The 24,636-nt window shown below is 44.2% G+C and overlaps 1 protein-coding gene across 1 annotated transcript in view; it reads left to right on the top strand.

The window, feature by feature from the left end:
- Positions 1-24,636, top strand: part of PTPRT (protein tyrosine phosphatase, receptor type, T) — a 975,109-nt gene that overhangs the window by 812,791 nt on the left and 137,682 nt on the right. The window contains exon 17 of the mRNA XM_006881719.1: positions 8,718-8,866. Coding sequence (XP_006881781.1) covers positions 8,718-8,866 — 149 coding nt within the window. The remainder of the gene's footprint in view (positions 1-8,717; positions 8,867-24,636) is intronic.

Here is a 24,636-nt window from a genome sequence, read left to right as displayed (position 1 = left end):
GATTACTCATGGAGTTGTACAATTTGCTGGGTGGGGGAGTGAGGGAAATTGGAAGAATCTGTTCTCGAAATCAATGTATTTGAATTCTGTAAATTAAGTAGTATTAAAAAAAAGGGGGGGGGAGAAGAATGGCTGTCCCATGGACTGCCAGAGTAATGGATAGAACTCCCTAGGAAGAAGTAATATCAGAATGTGTCTTACAAAGGAGGATGGTAAAACTCCATCCTATGCACGAATATGTTCTCGGAAGGGACCAGTCCCTGGAGGAGACTCTCATGCTTCGTCAAGTAGAGGCTCAGCAGAGAAGTGGCAAATCCTCAATCAGATGGATTGACGTGGGGGCCCCAACAGTGAGTTCAAAGAGGAGGATGGTGCAGAACTGAACAGTGTTTCGTCCCATTTTCTGTAGACTCTTTATGAGCCAGAACGGACTTAGTGGTATCTACTAGCATGGTTGTAAGAGATGATTTAGGTTAACGTGGATGTTGCTTCTATGTACAAGATTAGAACATGAAAGAGCACTTACTGAGGGCATGTACCATGCCTGGGAAAACTGTCTTGTGTGCAACATGTAATGTTTAGTCCTTACAATCAATTTGCTGTTGTTGTTGCTATTGACTCAACTCATACTCTTGACCTTGAGTAGATGAGAATGGCCCTGTGCGGCTTCATGATCGTTGTCATGTTTTAATTCATTGGCAGCACTGTTTTCTTCCAACAAGGGGGAACTGACACACATAGTGATATGTGAGCTGGAAGAGCTCATATGTGGATGAAGTTAGAGATGGAGTGAGGGCACCAAGGCCTGTGTGTTGACTGTGAGTCCATCTTGATGTCAGGAGTGGTGGTCTGGTCTCCTTTAAATCTGCACATAATCACTGCCTCATTTACTCTACTGACTCTGATGAAGTTTAGCTCAGCCCCCATCTCGGCAAGAATAATACCAAGTGAGGATAATTTGAGTTACTTATGCTTGGCTGCATTCACAAAAGGCTAGACTCGTGTACCTGGGCTAGATTTGAACTTCTAATCCCAGCCTGAGGAGAGAGACGGAGGAATGCTGGGGCAGGTGACCTGAGCTAGTGGACACACAGCAGCATCTGGGCTCTGTGGCTCCCACCGCCATGCTGTGAGCCGAAGCAAAGCCTCGTCGCTGTCCAGGCCTTGGGTGTTTTCTGCTTTGAAGCTCCCTGCAATTCTGATGTGTAGCTATCATCAGAGACCCAGTCACCCAATGCAGAAGCAGCCTGGTTTAGAGAGTGGATGCCAACTTTTAATAGGTATAGGCATCATCTCTGACTCATTGGTCCAGGATTCCATGGGCTAAGGCATCTCTCTGGCTCCAGTCTTCATGATTTCCTAAGAAAGTCTGGCCAGAGCTTCCAATTAATGTTAGGTCAGATGGAGAACCCCATGGGGAGTATATCCTAGTTAATGTCTCTCCATGAGACGTGGGCACAGCTCTTTGTATCCAAGGACAAACCCTAGGAGCCTTTGGAGACCTCTTGTCCCAGCCCCGTGCAGATGCAAAAGTTCTACAGAACTATATGCCTGAATCCTCCACTGTCTCTTTTCCAAACAGTTTCTCAGTCACTACTAGAACTTCTGCAATGACAGAGAGCTCATTACTTCTCCTAGTACAAAGGAGATACTCATTAAATATCTGTTGAACGGATTAAGGTTCGAAGAGGAGGAATCACCTAACTTGGCCAGAGGAGGAGACTTAGAATAGTAAGGAACATTTGATTCGGTTTTACAAGGTGAAGAGAAGTTATCAAGGGAAGAAAAATGAGAATAATCCAAGCATTTAAAATTTCGTTAAGAGATCTAACGTTTTTCCAGCCCACCGGCACTGCGCAGCCATCACAGATACCAGCTGTGTGCTGCCTGGGAAGCTGGCCAGTCATCAAGGTGTTGGGCTTACAAGGACAGTGCACGCAGGTGTGTGTGGAGTTCATGGACAGCACGAGCTGCTCCATCATCCACAGCATGAAAGGGCCACTGTGCGAGGGTGATGTGCTAACCCCGCTGGAGTCAGAACGAGGCACGGAGGCTTAGCTGAGGCCGCCACCACATCCTGGATGCCTCTTCTACCACTTGGCCCAGGGATGATATTCATTGTTCATTAAAATCTATGTTGTACTAAAGAGAGAGAGAGAGACAGAGAGAGAGAGACACTCAAAGGAGTCCTGGGAGTGCAGCAGCCAAGTGCTTGGCTGCTGACCAAAAGGTGGGCAGTTTGAACCCACCTGCCTGCTTCAATAAAAATGACAGCCTTGGAATTGGGGCGGTCCTTCTCCATCTTCTAGGGTTGCTCTTTGAGTCAGAACTGACCCTGTAACAATCGGCTTAGCGCCAAGAGTCCCAGAGAAGTTCTCCTTTGCTTCTTATTTCTTCCTTGCACCAGGCCAACCTCATCTCCATTCTGCCTCCCAGGGCCACTCAGATTCAGAAGTCAGATGTGTTCAAGAGAGTGTACCTGGGTATTCTCTCTTCTTGAGAAACATCCTGGGTTCTTTAACTTCTCAGTTAGCCCGATTTCAGAACCCTTCACAGCCCTTCGTCCCTCTTCTAAGGCAGTCTAACTGCCATTATCCCTTACACAGAGCAGAGCTCAGAATAAATTACAGGACTCACGGGGCCATCCTGGGGATGTCTCCTGCCACCTGTCCCCTCACTCAGTTAACAAGAAAAGGCCAGGGAGACCTCACAGCACGGTGTCAAGAGTAAAGTCTGGCAAGGGCTGTGGCCGCGTCACAATGTCCTCACCTGTCAGAAACAGTAAACTTTTGGTTTGCAATGTCGTAAAACATCCTTGAGCTCTGCACACATGCCTGTGGATAAATAGACAGGCTGAGGTGACTCTCCTTAGACCAGTTGTGGGTACCCCCTGCTGGTGAGACTGTGTGGCCTGATCTGTGTGGCAAGAATCTCAGAACAGCTAGGGGGTGAATCTCCCGACGTGATGTTGCAGATGTCTTGACGGCTGTGAGGGTTCTATAAATTCTGCAGCCATCCTGTAAATTGTGACTAGCCCCACTCCTCACTTACTATCTACCTTGTTATTTCATCTTTGTCACAAGAGTGAAAAATCTACTGCCAGGTTATTTTGCACATTTAATAGCCTGTAACTGGCAGTTACAATTAGCAAGGTATGTGGTAAAAGCAATGATGTGTATGATGGTCAAGGTTAGATGAAAACTTGGCTGGGCCACGATTCTCATTGGTTTGGCAGTTCTCTAATATAGTTTGGCAGTTGTGCGATGATGTCATTGCGCAGGTAAATAATGATGTAGTCATCTTCCATTTTTGCATAATGTAGATTTTCACTTCCTGGCCTAGCAGTGGGAACCAAGGCCTCTCAGTAAGTGAGGAGTATATTTTACCAGCGGAGCTTTTGTTGCCATTTTATTATTTAACATAACATGACTAATGGGTGGGAGCTTTGGAGGGGGGTGGAAACAATCAGTGAACTTTGTGAGCCTTTTATAAGTTTCCAAACATGCTGAGGGTTCTAAGAAAGTTATAAGAATTACATGTTGAGTTGTTAGCCAAAAATGTACATAGGCATAAATCTTCCAGGTCACAAACTAATTTCAGACAGATTTTTGTTTCTTTTTCCTTATTCTATTTCTTCTTTTAACACATTGTCACACACTTTTAAATTGACAATCGTCCTTAGAAACACAACCCCCCCACACACTCCAATGTATACCGTCATTTGCGGCAACATGTTAATATGGTTCTAATTTGCACTCAGAGTTGAATGGCAAAAGGTGTATACATGTGTGTAATGTGTGTGTGTGTGTGTGTGTGTGTGTGTGTGTGTGTGTTTCAAGAAGTTCAAGTGGCGTGGTATATTAAGTGGTGGGCTGGTAACCGAATGGTCAGCAGTTCAAATCTACGAGTCAGCACATGGGAGAAAGAGGAGGCTGTTTCTGTAAAGATAAATCTTGGAAACCCTAAGGGGTAATTCTTTCCCTCTCCTCTATGGTCTCTGTCAATCAAAATTCCTCAGTGGCTGTGGGTTTGGGAGCTGGGAGAGTGTTGTGTATGTTTCAATCACTGAAGAGAGTGTTGTTTCCATCCGGCTGTTATAAACTCTGTTTTTAGCTCTGATGTCATAGCCCATTGTGAGTTGCTCTGCTTCAAAGATCATGTCTCTCTGTTGGTCCAAATCCACCAGCAGCTCTTTGGACTTAATACGGGCAATCTCCCTCTGTGCAGTTTCCAGCCTCAGAAACTCGGCGGGGTAGGTTTGCTAGGAGTCAGCTCCAACGTGTTGGCAGTCAGGGGTGTTTGGTTATTTTAATTTTTGTAGGAATTTTTTCAAGTTCTCCTTCATTATAGAAAAATTGTATGTTGACAGGAAAATTGCTCAGAAAATCCAGAATTTCCACTCACCCGTCCCTCTATTGCACTCCTGTGGTACGTTTGCCAGAGGTGGTGAATCAATATTAATGCCCTAGTGTTCATGTTTTGGGGTGTACAGTTCTATGGGTTCGGCAAATGATGTCACGTGGAACGACCATCTTTGCTTTGCCCTCAATGGCGGTGGCTGTTAAGTGCCACTGAGTCAACTATGACTCAATGATCCTACAGACACCAGATCTGAACTGTGCCCTGTGCTGCAACAGCCCCACAATCTCTGCGATGTTGAGCCAATATGTCAGTGTGTCAGTCTGTCTTACAGAGGGTCTTCTACTGATAGGCTTGAGTTTAAGTGGGCCCAACAAAGTTACTGAGCACCTGCTATGTGCCGTACACTCAGCGAGAAATTGAAATAGGTCCATGGAGTCGAAACTTTTCCCCAAGAGCCTCGTGTCTTCTTGAATCACTGCATGTGACAGGGGTGCAGATGACATGTCAGTAAGCCTGTCCCTGAGCTCCTGCCTGCCTTCAAACCCGCTATTGTCTCCTTCACGGCTGCGGAAGCTGCCTTTCTTGGTATTCATCACCTCTGCCATTTTATATTCTTTTCTGTATTCACCTATTTCCGGCTCATCTTGGCATTAGTCTGCGTATTCCTTGGGGATTACATTTTAAATTCTGAGAAAATAGAGATAGATCTCAAAATCACAGCTTTGCGTTTTATTTCCTTCTGCATCCCTACCATTTCCACCCTGTAGCTGTGTTTATCTTTTGCAAAAACACCTGGATATCGACTTTCAGATAATTATAAAGCATCATCATCACCATTAAGTGTACACCGTGGGCTGTATCTGAAGGATGTTGTCCATCTGATTTCTTACAGCTCTGGTTGTTTGCCCATTTAAAATGCCTACATGTTTTAAACAGGCTCAGTACTTCCCCGCCTTTAACTCCAAATGTTCAGAGCTACCCAAACAAATCTAAAATGCCACTTTTCATAGATGAAGTGAAGCCTTTATTAGTAGCCCTCCTTTGGAAACCAGTGATTTGTGCTCAAGACAGCCATGCCTGTATTATTTTACCAGGAAAGGCTTGAGATTGGCTGAGAGCTCTGCCTCCGAGGAAATAGCAAAGGCTCCGATACAGACTCATTTCTAGTTGTCAAGTTAACTCTCTTATTGGATTTCCTTTTATTTCCTGCTGGGGCCCTGTGAGTGTGGATAGAGGCAGAGGATCTACTGTATATCTTTTCAAATTTATGATGAAGAAGGTCACATATACATTTTTAAACACTTTCCTTTTTGATAATAAATGAAGAGTAAAATGTGGAAATGTCATCAGCCGCAAACTACCTTGCTTTTCTTCCACTGCCGTTCTCCCTGCCCCTGCCTGTTGCCTGTGATGGTGAGAAAGGCTCCCAGTGAACCCAGTGCTTCGTTTCTTGTTATTTCACTAGTTGCACACTACGTCTGGGGTCAAAGTATTATAATAAACAAAAAGCATCCTTACTCCTGAAGGGCCACCTTTCCACAGGCCAATTTGCATAAATGGAAATACGTAAAAGTTGAAAACATTTTCTCAGCTGCATTTGAAGACGTGCCATGTGTGAAACAAGAAGGTGAAAGCTCCTTTCTGCTGGGGGAATGCAAATGCAGAGGATGTGGAATCTCTCTGCCCCTTCCCCACTCTCTTGTGAGGATCACGATGTAGTCGGACTTCCCCCTTCCTTCTGGTAGGGAGCTCATTACCTGAGGCTCCCGTAGAAATGCAGGCGTGGTGGTAGAAGCACTGTCAGGAGCATCTGTACCTTTGAGTTTCTCCCTGCGAATCCCACCTAACACGCTTCTTCTGGATCCTGGGAACTAACTGCCTCCTTGATATGTGACTCTGGACATGTGGTGGAAATCTCCTCCTGTGTCACCAGAGTTCTCCTACACCCTGCTTACTTTCGTCAGTGACCCTGTTGGAAACACATTTTCTTCACGTTGTCCTCATAGGCGTGTTACTCTGTCACTCTTCTGTGCAGTCTGTCCTGTCTCATGCAGTTACTGTTTCTGACTGACATCTAGTCAGTTGCCAGCTCTTCACAATTTCCTGTGACAGAGTGGAGCTGCCCAATGGGGTTTTCTAGGCTGCAGTCTTTATAGGGGCAGATGACCAGATGTCTCTCTCATAGAGCTGCTGAATAGGTCTGAACCACCAGCCTTTTGGTTAGCTGCTGAGTGCTTAACCATTGTGCCACTGGACCTTTTGGTGATTACTATTAACTAAAATACGTCTAGATGAACTCCTCTCGAGTAGTTTTGATAAGGCTAACTCCAAAGAGTGAGGAAAAGTGCAACTAGAGTCCTCTCCAGAGGCAGGGATGATAAAGGTTGCTCTCACATACTATGGGCATGTTGCTAGGAGAGGCTATGCCTTAGGAAGGAACACCATGCTTGGAAGTTGGAGGATCAGTGAAAGAGACGAGAAAGGCCATCAACAAGATAGATTGGCACAGTGACTGTAGCAGTGGGTGTCAGAGATTATTAGGACGGCACAGGACAGAACAGGGTTCAGATCTGTTGTTCACTGGGTAGCAATGAGTCATAGCGACTTAATGGCAGCTAACAGCAACAGCAAGTCCAAGTTCATCCTTTCCTTGAATATTTCCTCTGGCCATGGAGATCATATCCTCTTGAAACTGTCTATTCCATGATCAAGTGAACTTTGGGAAATTACTTTTTCAATGACAATGAATTTGACCTCTCTACAATACCTATAATACCTATCTTTTCCTTGTTCAGAAAGCAGTAAAACTGAGACTGAATTTGAAGTCAAGTCCTGTGAGACATGGAGCAAGAGACTTGGAGGAATTTACCTTCTCAATATTTAATGCATAAGCCATAGCCTTTTGTATAATAGGAGTATACTAATTATATTTAGATGAATAAATGTTGGGAAAACTCAGAGGGACCGTGTTGGCTTTTTAGAAATGTTTGATTAGCTGTCATATGTAAAAGGAGTTAGCCACCTTAGCACCCCTAAGTCTGTAATCAATCTGTTAAAACTTAAGTAGATATCAAAACCATACAAAGAATTTAACCATTCACTTCCCCGATGTCACACGTTTAGCACTTACTGAGATCCAGAGGGACGTGGGAGTGCAAAGGTGGGACCAGTGGAGGGACCATGCAGACACTGGGCTGGTGCTGGACAGGATGTCAGTGATTCAAAAGCAAGATTACTAGCTGCTGTGTTCTGAGTGTTCACTTTGTAGCGGCACTATGTTTCCTTGTGTTTTATGTACTATGTCCCTTTCTACACACATCCTTATCAAGTTACAGCTGTTAATGTGCCTTGGTGTACTGAGGAGCTCGTAACTTAAAGAGGTTAAGGAGCATGCCTGAGATCATGAAGCCAGGGGGTGTCAGAGGTATGATATGAAGCCAAGTCTTCCTGATGCCAAAGCTGATGGGTTTAGAATCATCTAGTCATCTGGAGCTCTGGTGGCCTAGTGGCAAGGAGCTGCAACTACAATCCCAGAATCCACCAGATGCTCTGTCAGGGAAGGAGAGACAGTCTCCTCCTGTACCAGTCAGATCTGATTTGATGGTACACTCACACAAAAATAATAAATAAAAATTTTAAAAAAAAGAATCATCTAGTCCCTAGAAGTCACTGTCAGATTTACCTGAAGCACTTAAGTCAAGAATTCCTCTCACCCAGTTGAGCTGCCTCAGTTCTCCAGGTGATTCTGATTTATGCCAAAGTTTGAGAGCCACTCTTTTCAAATGGACAACTATAGCCATCCGTCCAGTGCTCAGGTTCTCTCATACATATGGGAAGAACTATGCAACAAACTCACTATTTTTTTTCCCCTCATTTTGAATTCCAAAGCTAACTCATTTCCATTCTCTCCCACGGCCAACCACGGGCTCCTCCTGCAATCTGTCATTGTTTGGTGGGTTCGTTTCACCAGATTACTTGCTGGGAAAGGCCACACTCCATTTTTAATCTCACTCAGAGCCATGAGAACAAAAAGATCAGCCTAGACTCTCCCTCTCTTTCAAAGGGTAGTAAGGGAAAAACCATTCAAGCATTCCTAATTTCCTGCTTTAAACTCAAGTACCAGAAATGAGGCAGGATGAGTCTTATGTTTCCGAGTTAATGGAAACCGTTCATGGTTTCAGGACAAGGTCCACCCATGACACAGGAGAAACAACTTTGACTTAGTTGCTGGAGGACAAGTGAGGTTTGGAGGCTAAGAATGAGGGATGGGCAAGAAAAAGAACTTGATTCCTCCAGGGCTTTCATACGACTAGCATCATTTGACTGTGGTTTCTCCCCTTGCACATGTCCCAAAGGAAGCTGGCCAAGAAGCAGAAGGAGACACAGAGCGGAGCCCAGAGAGAGATGGGACCTGTGGCTTCGGCGGACAAACCCACCACCAAGCTCAGCGCCAACCGCAACGAGGAAGGCTTCTCGTCTTGCTCTCAGGACGTGAACGGATTCAGTAAGTTGAGTCGACTAAGGGGAGGTGGACATCTGTGGTCAAGCTACCTTGAGAGTGCGACCCTGGTCCCTCTTCGGTGGACCCCTTGCATTAGTCAGGGGCAAATCAGGGTATGGATTGAGGATGCTTCCATGGGATGGTCCAGGATCAAAGTTCTTTGCTGGAGCAAAGACATGGGGGAAGACCGCGTTGAGTGCTCACTCACAGAAACAGGTTAAAATAATCAGCAGTAGCAGAAGAGTGGAGGACTACAGCCTTAAAGAGAAAATACACCACACTGAGCAAATTCTCTTAAAGCTCTCAAACCTCACACAATCGAGATTAGGGAGTCATGAATTATGACTATTTTTATTTTGAGAACTTAGGCAACTGAGGCTCAGAGAAGTGATTTCCCCCAAAGCACCAGGGTTGATTAAACCTAGAAGCCATGCTCCTCAAACCATAGCCAACTATTTAGTTGGGTCCCTGAGTCCTCACGTAACCAGGTTCCAAGGCTCATTTAAATGAAGCTTTCAGGATCAGTCCTTGTCCACAGCACCCCAAGGCTGGTCACATCTAAGGCTACCTGGGTGACCATTCTCAGGAGTCTCAAACTTGGTCCTTTCGTTGTTCGGGGGGCTTGTTCTTTCTCTGGTTAATGAAAGGTCAGAGTCTCCAGTCTCGCTTCAGATGTACGTAAATAAAGGAAATCTCTGTATAGACAGATTTCCTCCACATACTGTGCACATTATGACTGGAAGGCAATATGTTGCATAAAACTTATTTTAGAGACGATCAGCTTAGCATGATGTGAATCCGCGAGAGAAGAAAGTGGGAAGCAGGAAAGGTGCACCTCGGAGACACGGTAGGCTTTGTTCCCGACCACCGTAAAGTAAATGTCACAATACAGCAAGTCACACGGAGATTTTCATTTCCCAGTGCATATGAAGGCTGTGTTTACGAGACTGTAGTCTATTAAGTGTGCTAACATTGTGGAAATAACTTTAAAATACTGTGACGATGGCCAAAATGTGACAGAGAGACACAAAGTGAGCACACGGTAGTGACCAGGTGGCCCTCACCGAGAGACTCGCTCAACTTGGATTGTCAGAGACTGTCGATTTGTGAAAACAATGCAGTGTCCATAAGGTGCAGTAATCAAGTAAAGCACAATGAAACAAGGCCTGCGCCGTCCGTGTTGACCACTTCCTGTGCTGTAGGTACTGCCTCTCGTTACAGCCCAATGAAGTCTGTGGCTTCCACGTCACAGGGAAGGTACGTCTGTAGAGCATTTCTACTGTGAACATGTGAGGTTGCAGTGAGGAGGTTGGGACCAACTCAGCAGCAACTAAAACCAGTAACAAAACCACAGTCTAAGGCTCAGTGGGTTTCATTGACCCTTCCTAGAGCCATACTTCTAGTTCTTGAGGGAGTGCGGAGTCCAGAATAACTCGAGCCCCTGATTCCTAACCGGTTACATCATTGAGCCCAAGTGGAGAGAGAATTATACAATACATATATCAAGGCCTCAGCCCTCATCTCTCAAAAATGTAGTGCTGTCAACTTGGACTCATAGCTAATGCTCTGGTGGGTTTTCCAGGACTGTAAACTGCACAGAAAGAGAGTGGTCATCTTTCTCCTGAGGAGCTGCTGGTGGATTTGAACTGCCAGAGATCTGAACTACCAGAGGGACAATGCCTTTGGGATAGAAGCACAGCTCCCTGGGGGTTATGCCACCAGAGCTCCTAAACCCACTGAATCCACATCCACAGTGGTCTGAGGGGTGGGGAAGGGCTCAGAGATGGAGATTTTTGTCAGAGTTTCTCCGGGCTTCTACCCTGGTTACAAATGCCAAACTTTGACAGGGGCAAGAGGTATTTTCAAATATTGATGTGTTGCCTTAGAGAAGAGAGATTAGTATTAAACTGCCATGAAAGTGGAAAGAATAGCCTGGATAATAACTAGGGATGACAGAAGGAGAATTGATGCCTTTGAGCTGTGGTGTTAGAGAAGAGTATTGGATATACCATGGACTGCTAAGAAAACGAACAGGTTCATCCTGGAGAGGGTGAAGCCAGGCTGCTCCTTGGAGGCAAGGATTCTTTGTCTGATATACTTTGGACATGTTGCAAGGCGGGATCAGTCCTTGAAGAAGGACATCATGCTTGGGAGGGTGGGGGGACAGTGCAGGAGAGGAAGGTCCTCGATGAGATGGATTGATTCAGTGACTGGGGCAATGGGGATGGGTGTGCCAGAGACAATGAGATTGGCACAGGATAGAGCAGGGTTTAGAGCTGTTGTACACAGGGTCGCTATGAGTCACAGGTGACATAACAGCACATAACAAAACAGCGCTCTCTCTACCTGTTAATATTTTCCAACATTCATTCTCCCTCCCTCCCTCCCTTCCTTCCCTTCTTTCTTTCTTTCCATGTTCATTTGTGTGTTTGTGTGTGTGTGTATGTGTGTGTGTGTTATTTTTTCCTAAACTCTTAAAATGTCATTTACAGGTAACACACCACTCCACCTCAGTACTCTTCGGCTCACACTCCCAAAGACCTAGGACAGCTCTTCAATAAAAGCACAAGAAATGATCTCACCTAAGAAATGTAACCTTATTTTAGTGATACCTAAGATGTCATTTCATAATCAAATTTCCCTAGTGGCCCCAAATACTCTTTATTGTTTGTTATTGTTTTTATTCAATCTGGGATCTAGTCAGAGAACTCCCATTATACTTGGTCCTCATGCTTCTTAATCCTTTTGAATCTGGCATAACTCTCTTACATTTATTTTTTTTCTTTTAAGACACTGACTTAAAAAAAATAGTCCATGTATTTTGTTCAGTGTCCCATGATCTAGATTTATCTTATTTGTCCCATAATTACTGCATTCAGGTAAACATTTTGACAAATATACTACATATATATACACATATATACACACAGACACACACTACAAATATATATAGGTGCTGTTGTGTGCTTCCTTTTGTATATCAGTTATCGTTATTGGTTGGTGTCACTGAGTCAGAAAAGACTCTGAGTTAACCCTCCAGCTGGTTTACAGAGGTTACAAACTGCCTGGGAGGAGACTGCCCATCTTTGTCTCTGGAAGCTGCTGGAGGATTTGAACTGCCTGCATTTGGGTCGGCAGCACAACTCTTTACCCACTGGGCCAGCAGAAGTCCCTATTACATGAGTAGACACATGGTATCTCTTTACCCATTACTGCTGCTAATAAGTTTGAACATTTCTTAAGGTTGGATAGTGGCTTTTAAAGACACAGCTGAAAAGCACGTGCTGACTATTTTATGAGCAAATATTTAATGTTCGTTTCTCTCAGAGAGCAGAGCAAGCTTGCAGTTCTGCCTAACCCTCATGCCAGTCCTGGGTGCATCCTCCAGCAGGTGAACCTCTGAGATTTACGCTTCTTCCCGGGATCAGGAAAGGCATATTGACCTCAGCGAGGAAGAGGCAGCAAAGGCATTGAGCTTGGCATGTCCTTAGAGAATGGAAGTCCCTTCTAAGTGTCCCCCATCCTGAGCTCTGGCTATACTAACTTGTCACTGGCTCTGCTGCTTCTGCCCTAAGATCAGGGCAGGTTAATTTATTTGCAAGTCTAAGTGGTGGGAAGTGATGTACCCTGGACTGCCAAGAAGACAAATAGATTCATCCTAGAGAGGGTTAAAAACCAGGCTACTCCTTGGAGGCAAGGATTCTGGGGCTTCGTCTGTCATACTTTGGACATGTTGTAAGGAGAGACAGGTCCTTGGAGAGGGACATCATGCTTGGGAAGGTGGAGGGACAGCGCAGGAGGGAAAGGCCCTTTATGAGGTGAATTGATTCAGTGATGGGGTAATCGGGATGGGTGTGTCAGAGGCAATGCGATTGGCACAGGATAGAGCAGGGTTTAGGGCTGTTGTACACAGGGTCGCTATGAGTTGCAAACGACTCGACAGCACATAACAACAACAACAACAACAAGTGGTGAGAAGCATAGGTCTAGCTGTTCCGTAGATCCCAAACCTTTCGTCTACAAGCCACCCACAGACCCTGGTGCGTTCCACTGCCACGGGAAGGATGCTGAGTGCAAAAAGGCTATGGACAGAGATGCACTGTCATCAGTGACCCCACAGTTCTGCTTGGTCTAAAGTCTTCTCATTTCAGTTGAAATCTGGGTAAAACAATGGAAATGTCACCAACTCCCCTTCTCCTTGGGCCAAATTTTACACTATTACAATGAAAACATTCAAGAATGATGTCGATTAGCCAGAGAGGAAGAAGAGGAAGTATGCCAAATTAAAAAATAAATAAATAAATTTTGCTTCTGCTCAATTAGTTCTGACTGGATTAGTTCTCGACTGGATTTCGGAGGCTACAGTCTTTACGGGAGGAGACTGTCCCTGTTTCTCCTATGGAGTGACTGGTGGATTTGAACTACTGACCTTGCTGTTTAGAAGTCCAACTTCTAACATATTAGATGCCGCTGGGCCTCCTTCAAATCTAATACATTCGAGACAACCTTTTCAAGTGATTGATGTGTGTTGTTTCATACACATTTTAATATACACACACACAAGTATGTTGGCGTGCATCAGGACATAAACACACATAGAGGCAGAGACATACTGCCTTCAGTGATAATATTTTTTGAAAAATCAAAATTTCTGGTAACTGAGTATACTTGACTATTAACAAAAGTCTGGCAGTTATTTGAATCAATGGCTATTTTGGGGCTCTGTCTACACAGCTGATGTCCTCAAGCTGCAGATACAACCAGGCTCTGGGGATTCTTTCCAATGCCCTAGAATGCATCATGAGCCTTTTAAAGTGCCCTGTGGAACCACTGGGATGAAATTTGAAGGGGAAAAAAATGTAAGTAATGCTTACACTGGAGATGTAGAAATTGCTTCTGAAATCACCCTGATGTATGTAAAATTGAATCTATTTTCGCGGCATTAGGGAAGTGACTGGCTTTGGCAGTGGCATCTTCAGGAAGCACTGAGATGGCGTGCAAACGTTCGGGAGGCGCCGGCAGAGAGAGGGCACACACATAGTTGTTGCATCTGAAAAAAATTACAGAAGCGTGTGCTGCGAGCAATTATTTCATTATTGAACAGGTGGGTCCTTGCTCAACTCAAATCCTGCCTCTCCCGATGCAGGTCTGTCTCCTGGGACTTTCTATTCCGCGTGACTGCTACAGTCTGCAGCAGCTGTTCAGCCAGGTCCCCCTGTCCAGTAGTGTTTAGAGACAGTGGCGTCCATGTCCCAGCTCGAGGCTGATGGGGCTTTGGGAGGTGCAGGCTAATGCTTGGGAGGCCTGTGAGAGTCTTAAAAAGGGAGAGCATGCCGCATTTCAAGGGCAAGAGATATGCATTGTTTTTAGTTTAAAGAAATACTGGCTTCTATTTAGAAATCTGATTTTTATCTTACTGCTCTGTGTACCTGAAAGTCCTTTTTTCCCCACTGAAATATTTCACTCTTTGGGATCATTTCTTATGTCTTTCTTCTCATGCTGTCTTTATATATGCATCCTCAAATATTTACTTGTGTTAAATAGATATTTATACTAAAGCATTTGCATTCTATACTTTTCACATATATAATTCAGTGACACTAATTCCATTCATCATGTTGTTGAACTGTCAACCACTACCTGTGTCTATATGTTTCCATCACCCTTAACAGAAACTTAATACCCCCTAAGCAATGAGTCCCCAGAGGTGGCCTGGGAGGCACAGCCACCCAGATCCCGAGGGAAAGGAGGGAGAAGGAAAAAAGAATTAAAAAGCAAGCAATTTCATCTTTCTGCTACCCTCCAGCTTTCTCTCCGCCACAGAGGCAGAGAAGAAGATAAAAAGAGAACAGCGCTGCTGGCTGGGAGGGCAGTGCCTCCTGGTTCTTTTTACTTTAGAGTCTGAAACCTCTGCTCCAGGAAATCCATTCTAGGTGGAGCCTCTCAAATACAGTTCTGGGGAATCGTCCTACCAGGAGGAGGCTTGTAGAGAGTGGTGTGGTTTATCAGATGGCCCCATCTTCAAACATTCTGTAGGAAGACCACACTTTGGTTAGGTACACGGAGAGATGAACAGGGCATGGCTTTGCCTACAAAGAGCGCACAGCCTGGCCAGGAAGCCCAGGGTCCAACAAAGGCCACCATGGAACAACATTTCAGAGACTGCAGCAGTAACCACAGGATCCTTCGTTAGCCTTTGTACTCCACAATGTGGCCCAAGCTTGCTATAGCCTAGGAACTAATTGCTGTTGACAGGGAGAATGGCACTTCAACCTGATGTCTTGTCTGTCCTCCAGCCCCTTATCTCCAAGTGGGCCTTAGAAGGCTTCCTTTTCAGGGGGTGAAGGAACGTGCACACTTGATACCCCATAGGGCTGGCGCAGCAGAGATGAGTGAGCCGAGGCCAAATATTATCCTGCTTATTTTAGGAACATGTTATATAACACAAACAATTCAGACAGAGAAGACAGATACTGACTTTTAAAAAGTGTATGTGTGTGTGTGTGAGAGAGAGAGAGAGTGTGTGTGTAGCTGGAATTGTCTAAGTCTCTTAATCCTTTTAGGATTAGAGAAGTGGGGGAAAGCCATGACCATGGCCTTCTCTGTGCTGGATTATTGCTGTATTATTGCTAATAATAACCTCCCATTGTTCAGAACCCTGCTAGGGCAGGCATTTTGCTAGATGCTATTCAGATATTAGGGCGCCCTGGTGGCCTAGAGTTAAGACTTTGTGCTGTTAACCCAAAAGTGGTTGGTTCCGATCCACCAGCTGTTGCATAGATGAAAGATGAAACAATGCTGAAAGATGGACAATCTTCTGTGCAATTTACAGTCTCTGAAAAGCCACCAGAGGGTTAATTATACCTGTTTCCAACTCAACAGTGCATAACTACAAAGAACAACACATTTAGATACTATCTTTCATTCTCAAAAGCATACAACCAGATGGGAATTATTATCCTCGTGTCATAAAGGAGGAACTTGGAGTTTAGTAAGGTTAAGTGCATTTCTGCTGCCGCTTCTTCTGATCTGCCCTCTTCTGCTTCAGTTTAGTCCGTGGTTCTTTGTTGCTTGTGCAATAAAAGTGAAACTCTAGGGACGGATTCCAAGGCTCTTCACAATCTGCCCATTCCTTATCTCTGACCCATCAGATACTCCCTGGGCATTCCTTTGAATGCATGTGTGAATAAATTAATGCATGGGAGAGCTTGAGATTAAATGAAGAGCTGGAGTTTAAGCTAAGCCCACATCTGATTCTAAATAGTCTCTGTACCTCTTAACCATCTGTTCCTTCTCTGCTTTCAAAGTAGCTCGGTCAGGAGCCAACTCTGGCCCTTGTCTGCCCTCTGGTGACACACAAGGTGTCTGTGGCATGAACATACTTGCAAACATAACAAAAACCCTACAGTCAGGAGAAGCTAAAACAGAAGAATGGGGCCCTCTAAAAAGTAAACCCTTGTGCACATCAAAAGACTTCAACAGGATGAAAAGGAAGCCCACACACTGGGAAAACGTATTTGGCAATGATATATCTGATAAGGGACTGAAAACGCATAGACTACTCCAGCACGTCAAGAAAAAGGTGATGGCTCCATCTTCCCTTACTCCTGGCAGCACCTTCGTCCTGTGCCAGCATTTGGTTGAGACCATCTGTGTGTCCTGTGGTCCCTTTCCTCAGGCCAAGTGGTCCCCACATCTGCCACTGGCCTTCCCTGAGGGAGATTGTCATTTTCCAGTTCACTCAGAATCTGCATTGGTCCCTTGGCTCGCCCCTCGGTTTCCATCTGGTGCATGCCCATGGAGTGTGTGGTTTCTAAGGCAAACACGGTCCTCCACATAGGGCTCAGCCATGAGGGGTTCAGCAGAGCTGCCGTCACCCCAGCCCTTGATTCCTGGCTCAGGGTCAGGATACACTGCGCATTTGTGAATTAATCTCCACATCTCCAGACATGTTTCCCTAATACAGAGCTTACTGCTCCCAGCTAGATGCACTTTGTCCAGCCCAAATGAAGGTGATTTGGGGGCCCAAGTGGAGGACTTTCCATTGTGCCTATTTCTTCTGTTAGATTGGACCCTGCTATCCCAGCCTTCTGAAATATGTTTGGATACTAACTGCCAGCCAATAATATAATTTAATCTTCCCAGTTTGGTGCTTTCAAGACCTTTTCAATCTGTATGCAGAACAGATGCTGTACTAGGAGGAATGTGGCATCAGGATTGGTGGAAGAATCGTCAACAACCTGCATTATGCAGGTGACACAACCCTGCTTGCTGAAACTGAGGAGGACCTGAAGCGCTTGCTGCAGAAGGTCAATTACTGCAGTCTTCAATATGCATTGAAGCTCAATATCAAGAAAACAAAGATTCTCACCAGTGGGCCAATTGGCAGCATCAGTATGGATGGTGAGGAGATTGAGATAGTTAATAGTTTTAGTTTACTTGGCTCCACAGTCAACACTCTTGGTACCAGCAGCCAGGAAATTAAGAGACAAATTGCACTGGGAAAGTCAGCTGTGAAGGACCTCTCAAGAGTACTGAAGAGCAATGATGTCATGCTGGAGACTAAGGTGTGCCTGATGGTTATAGTCTTCACAATTATATGCTATGCATTGGAGAGTTGGACAGTGACTAAGGATGATAGAAAGAGAATTGATGCCTTTGAGCTGTGGTGCTGGAGAAGAGTGTTGAATATACCATGGACTGCTAGGAAAACAAACAGGTTTGTCCTGGAGAAGGTGAAGCCAGAATGCTCCTTGGAGTCAAGTATTCTGAAGCTTCATCTGACATCTGACATACTTTTGGCATGTTGTAAGGAGGGACTGGTCCTTGGAGAGGGACATCATGTTTGGGAGAGTGGAGGGATGGCACAGGAGAGGAAAACCCTCGATGAGATGGATCGATTCTGTGATTGGGATGGTGGGAATGAGTGTCGGAGACGGCGAGGCTGGCACAGGACAGGGCAGCGTTTAGGACCTTTGTACACAGGGTCGCTATGAGTCGCAAGCGACTCGCCAGCACATAACAACAACAGTGTCTGCAACACCACTTGTCATGAGTTGAGCACTGATTAACTTCCCTTCCCATACTGAATGTTTCATGTGTCGTCTCACTGCCATCGTACAAGGATCAAGTGTTATGATTACCCCTGATGATTTACAGGAGAGGAAAATGAGGCCGCAGAACAGTAAGGAACTCACCTAAGGTTTCAGAGCTTTAAATGCTAGAGCTGAAATGTATACTGGAGTCAGCCTGAAACCCCTAAGCCCAAAGCCAGGACCATTCAGATCAGCTTCTGTCAAGTAGGTATTATTCCTCTCAATTTAGAGACAAGGGCACTGAAATCCACAGTTATTTGCTCAAAACAGTGGCTCTCAGAGCTCAGTCCTCAGCCTTGCTACGTCCATATCACCTGGAAACAGTCAGGTGCAAATTCTAGGGTTCCCCCTCGGATCTGCTGAATCCAGGGTTCAGCAATCAATATTTCTAACAAGCCCTCTAGGTGATCAGATGCACTTTCAAGTTTGAAAATCAATGACTCAAGCAAGGTGTAAAGCTCAAGACTTAACAGGATCTAAAGACATTACTCTTCATGTGCTAACTTGCCTGTGATAAAAGTTCAGACACCTTGGAAGAGAATGATGCAAAACTTGCCCTATTTCTTCTCAAGGTAGATAGACCAAAGGGATGTTACTGCTTGGAGATACTAGATTGGAAGGTTTCAAAAGGTTTGCATCTATTTCCCAAGCAAAACCCTTCTGCCCCCTGATTACGATCTCTGATTTCATCAACATCACCAGACCTGAGGCCCCCACTGAACCATCTCTGAGACCTTCCCTTTTCTCTCAACAGTGACGATCAGGATGAAGGAGTGGAAATTTACAAGATGATGATGAGTCACACAGTGAAATCAAGAGCTCAACAGAGCATCTTGAAAAGGAATTAAAAAACAAATGCACGAAGCTCTGTTTGTAGGAACAATTATATTTTCTAGTTGCTCCAGGATTAAATTGGATCTGGGAGAAGGATTTCAATGGTGTAAGCTTGCCACCTCCAGTTTTATTGAATATTTTATGGGGATTATTGGATATTTTGCCAACAATCACTTGGCTGACAGATTAAAGGACACACTTGTTAAGTTGCTGGCAACCCAAATTTGAATGAGATTGTTTACCCCTTGAATGTGCAATATGGAAATTTAAGTGGCCTTGGCAAATTTTCCATCACAAACACGGAGGAATGAAATGAAAACAAGTTTCAGGGGGGAAAGGAGACATAATAGACTATCAAGACTCAAATGTACCTGAGACATCATCAGATTCAAACACCACATCTTCGAGATAAAGGAAGTTTTTCTCAAGGTCATTTCTGGAGTCATAAGCAGAACCAATTCTAGAATTGAAGTCTTGACCACTTTAGTCCTTGTCTTTTGCTGTCTTTCAGAGAAATGAAGTACAATCGATCATAGTTTGTCTTCTAGTATTTTCTGTAAGACCATGATCTTATTTCTGCACCAACAGAACCTTCTTAAATTGAATTATACTTCTCATCTCCTGGTTATGGGAGTAGCTAAGGTGTTCTTTTAAATATTCATTGAATGCCGACACTATGCCAGGCATTATAGGAATCTTAAAGACAGATAAGACCTGCCTCCTGCATTCAAGGATATCATTGCCCTCCAAGAGGAGACATGTAAGTAGATTAGTTTCAATAAATGTGATAAGTGATAGAGAAGAAAGTGTATATAGATAGTGTCCCAGGAACACTTATCAGATGCTCATGGTAATTCTGCGTAAGAGAGTTAGCAAATTGCTCGTAAGGAATGGCTTTGATTTGAAGAAGGTACACGAGAAAGACTAGGCAGGCTGAAAGGACAAAGCCTTCGAAGTATAAGGGCATGAGGGCTTTGATAAAAGAGCCTTACAAGTAGGAAGTGCTCTGTGTTGAGAGCAAATGGTCAGTGATGGGGTTGAAACAGTAGCTAAAGCTTTCCTGGAAAAGGCCTCATTTCGTGGCCAACTTACATTCATTTTCCAAGAAGAGTAACCTATTTGAAAATTAGAGTCTCCCCAGAGCCAAGAGCCCTTGGCTGTAATTGGAATCTGGCCTTCTATTCTCTCTGGGTTGTATGAGCTGCATCTTTCCATTGTAGCTAAGAAGGGACAGTATTTTATCAGCTACGGATAGATCTTCTCTTTCACTGTGAGGCAGCCCAGCCAGTTCCTTCTTAATACCCTTCCTTCCAGGGAGACCTAGCAAAACTACAAAGCTGGAGTTACTTTTTTTTTTATGCTAGACCACTATATCTCGAGAAGAAAATAGAATTGTTCTCTATACCTCACAGGTGGTCCTGAATTGTAACAGGGCACTTAGAAAGTGCTTGTTAAGGTAATCAGGGATAAAGAAGTGATGTTGAAAATGTAAATATATAGTTGCTAGGTAGCAGAAGAAACTGAGCTTGGAGACCAGGGTTCCCCCCCCCCTCAGCTCACAGCTACAGCCTTGATAAATTGAAAACACAGATAATAATTCTACTAGCTAACATTCTGCGAGTAATTACTGGACAAAGCATTTTACATGCATCATTTCATTTAATCTTCTCAACGATTCTGTGAGGCAAGTTAGGAAAACGAAAACTAAAACTTAAGTAACGTGCTCAAAGTCACTAAGAAACCATGCCGTGATGGGAGCCTGGAGTAGCACAGGGACCTGTCAACCACTCTTCTTCTTGAACATCCTGTTCCCTTGTCTTCCGCTCTCCAGGTTTTCTGATTCCTCCCCAGCTAGTTCTTCTTTAATGATTCATCCTCTTGCCCCCACTCTGTAACCACTTATGACCCCAGGGCACAGACACTCAGCTCTTTTGTCTCTTTCTTCCTGCACTCACTCTAAGTGGGTTAAGATGATATTAAATGAGATGAGGATAAAAAAAGGAGCCAGATTTGGCAAGAGTGGGAGTTTAGATCCACACACGTTAGGTTAGAGATGTGACTGAGTCATGGAAGAGATGTGTAACAGGCAGCTGGATCTGTGGGTCTATAGGTTAGAGAACCAGACTGGCCTGGATGCTGTAAATGTTGGTTTTGAAGGAGATGCATGATGATTGAAGACTTCGCAATGAATAAGGAAACTGAGACCACAGAGGAAAAAGGAATTGCCTAGAGTCCCTGGCCTGTTTACTGGAAGAGGCAGAACTCCAACTAAGATTTTATAAATATATCTCTCTAGAGTGCTGAAGAGCAACATTGTCAGTCTAGAGACCAAGGTGCACCTGATTCCAGCCATGGTCTTTGCAATTACTTGTTACGCATCAGAGAGCTGGACCATGAAAAATGATGACTGAAGAAGACTTATGTCTTTGTGTTGTGGGGCTGGAGAAAAGTATTGAACATACCATGGGCTGCCAAGAGAACAAACAGGTCTGTCCTGGACAGAGTGAAACCAAGTTGCTTTTTGGAGGCAAGGGTTTTGAAGCTGTGTCTGACATACTTTGGCCATGTTGCCAGGAGGTACCAGTCCATGGAGAAGGACATCATGCTTGGAAAGGTGGAGGGACAGTGCAGGAGATGACGAATCTGGACGAGATGGATTGACCCAGTAACTGGGGTAATGAGAGTAAGTGTGTCAGAGGCAGTGAGATTAGTTCAGGATAAGGCAGAATTCAGGGCTTCTGTTCACAGGATCACTTTAAGTCACAGGCAACTCAACAGCACGTAACAGCAACAACAACATAGAAAATCAATAAAGCTGAGGTGTTAATGCATACATATGTATATATACATATATCTATAACAAAACAGTTCCTATTACAACCGACTGCACTTCACAACAACAACAACAAAACGCAAATATAGGTTATGAGTAAACTTTTGAACTGGTTTGAAGCCTGAGGGCAAACTACCGCCCACAGCCCAAATCCAGATCATTCCTGTTCTTACAAACCAAGTTTTTAGATCACAGACACATTTGTTTTCTTATTGTCTATGGCAGTTCCTGTTCTACAACAGTGAGTTGGGTTGTACAACCGAGACTATGTGACCCATAAAACTAAAAATATTTATTCTTTGGCCTTTTAGAAAAATATTTGCTAAATTATCACCTTTAACACATTAGGATACTCTGGTGGCCTCTGAGGTAAGGAGTTGCATTGCTAACCCAAAGGAAGGCTGTTTGAATCCACCAGCTGCCCGGAGGGAAAAGTTGGGCAATCTCCTCCAATGTAGTTTATAGCCTCTGAAACCGCACTGGAGGGTCAGCTATGAGTTAGTTCCTATTTGATGGCAATAAGAAAGAGAACTGATGTGTTAAATGCAATAATGGTCACCCATGGTGGACAGTGTTTGGTGGAGCTCCCTGACTAAAACAAGCTTGGAAGGAGGAGTGGCATCCACTTCCGTAATAGCTTGCCTCTAGAAACCCTATGAACCTAGAGAAAGGATGAAAGTTATACAAGCGTTCAGGTCTTTTGTTCATAGGGTCACTATGAGTCACCTACAACTTGATGGCACGTAACAACAACAACAACAAGAAAGAGAGAGAGATCTACAGCAATGCTCGCTGCATCCATTCTTTTCCCTCAATTTATTCTTTCATATCTTTTTTCTTTATTTACTTCTTTTGTTCCCCTAACTAGACTTGGCCCCTTGCTACATATACCATAAGCATGTGCTCATTTCCCCCTTCTCTGTTGGTACCTATATATTATATCTAATCCATTTACTCAATGACAAGCTTCCAGAGGGGAATGTTTTCCATACCAAAAAAAAAAAAAAAGTTTGCCTTAGAGAGGGTGAAACCAAGTTTCTCCTTGGAAGCTAGGACTTTGAAGCTCCATATCACAAACTTTGTGTAAGTGGCCAGGAGGGACCAGGTCTTGGAGGAGGACTTCGTTCTTGGAAGGGTGGAGGGAAAGTGCAAGAGAGGAAGACCCAGGATGAAAGGATGAAAGGGATTGACACAGTAACTGGGGCAATGGTGGTAGGTATGTTGGAGTCAGTGAGACTGGCTCAAAGATAGGGCAGGCTTCAGAGCTGTGAACCCTGTGGCCATCAGTCACAGGCGACCCAGTGACACATAACAACAAACAACATACTATCCATTTAGGGAATTCTAGTGGCCGAGTAGTTAAGAAGCTGCACTGCAATCCTAAAGACACGTGGCTCAAATCTACCAGCTGCTTCATGGGAGAAGGATGGGCAGTCTCCTCTCATATGATTGACTGCCTCTGAAAACCCATTGGAGGATCAGCTATGGGTCGGTTCTGACTCAACAGCACACAATATTGTCCATAATACTATATCCTAGCTTGCAGCACAGTGAATGGAATTAAATAGATAGAGAAAAAAAACCCTCTTGTTGAATTGAATTAGATCGATGACCAGAGGACTAGGACTCTTCTAATTGATCAGATATGAATTAAAAAGGAATATTTGGGGAATCACATGCAGCCCAATCCTCATGCTGTTCCCCTGTTTTCAGACTCCAGAACTGAGTGCAGGTAGAGGGGGGGAAAATGAAAACATGTTTCATTGCCAGATGTGTTATATGCCAACTCTGAAGGGAATTTATAAGTCATTTGTGTGTGTATGTGGTTCATCTAAAACTGGAAGCTGTTTCTCAAAATAATCTCAAATAATCAACCACTGATTCGTCTAGGATTATGATAACAGTCACTTCCCCAGTCCTAAGGGCGGAAACACCTATCTGCCAGTAGTTTGTGGACCACATACAAATATACACATGGTCTGCTCTCTAGCTCGCCCAGTGGAAGAAGCATGAATAACAGCCAAGCGAAAGAGGGAGAACAGATGATGGTCCTCCATTGGTTAAACGACCTCAGGAGTACCCATGGGGACAGCATTTGCGAAGCCGCTGAGATACAGCAACAGTTGTTTCTTTTGTCCAATGTGTGTATTTCTGCATGGAGACCTGACAGCCCAACACTGTTTGTTCTGAAATGATTCCTTAGTTACTGAAACTACTCACTAGGCAAAAAGAAAGGAGTTTGGACCACTTGACTTTTCCAGGTGAGAAAAAGCCAAAGTGAGTCGAAAAGACATCTGCAGTAGATATAATTGGGCTCTTTCTGCTACTTCAAGATGCACTCAAGGAGGACAGTATCAACGAGATGAAGTTTAAAGAAGTGTCTTATTTCTATAAGACTTAATGGCACATGGTGTTTTGCTGACAATTCTGTGGGCCAAGAGGCTGGGCTTTGCTGAGCAGAAACAGCTTGACAAGGACAAGCCTCTGATGCTGTGACTTCGATGATTTCAGATGGCTGTGATTATCTCCCTTAAAGTCATATATAGACAACTAATTCTTACTTAGATATTATTTGCTAGGAATGGAATGCACAACAATGCTTCTTTATTCACAAGCCTGACTCTTGGGATTGAATGACGAGAATACCTGTATCTACCTAGTGTCATTCACTGTCTATGGTTCTAGCATAGATTTCTTTTTAGCATAACCACCTCCCGGTAACTGGACTTCACACACGATGGCTTCCTTTCCTCCACAACAAACTCTTCAAGAAGCCAGATGGAAGGCCATTCTTCTTAAAATTAAAGGCACAGTGTTTTTTTGTGCTGCATATCATTGTTCAAATGAAGATCAGCCTAGATTCAAACGTGAGGGAGCCAACTCTTTTCTCAGTAGGAGACGTAGAAGGTGCACAAAAGAAGGGACAGTATTTTTGGTGGTATTTTGAACGAATGACTTTTGAATGAATACTGTCAAAGAACATTCAAAACTGGCTGTTGTTGTTGTTGTTA

This window comes from Elephantulus edwardii, unplaced genomic scaffold (assembly GCF_000299155.1).
Source record: "Elephantulus edwardii isolate Elephantulus edwardi_28Jun2011 unplaced genomic scaffold, EleEdw1.0 scaffold00015, whole genome shotgun sequence".
Lineage (NCBI taxonomy): Eukaryota > Metazoa > Chordata > Mammalia > Macroscelidea > Macroscelididae > Elephantulus > Elephantulus edwardii.
This window is presented reverse-complemented; position numbering and strand designations above follow the sequence as displayed.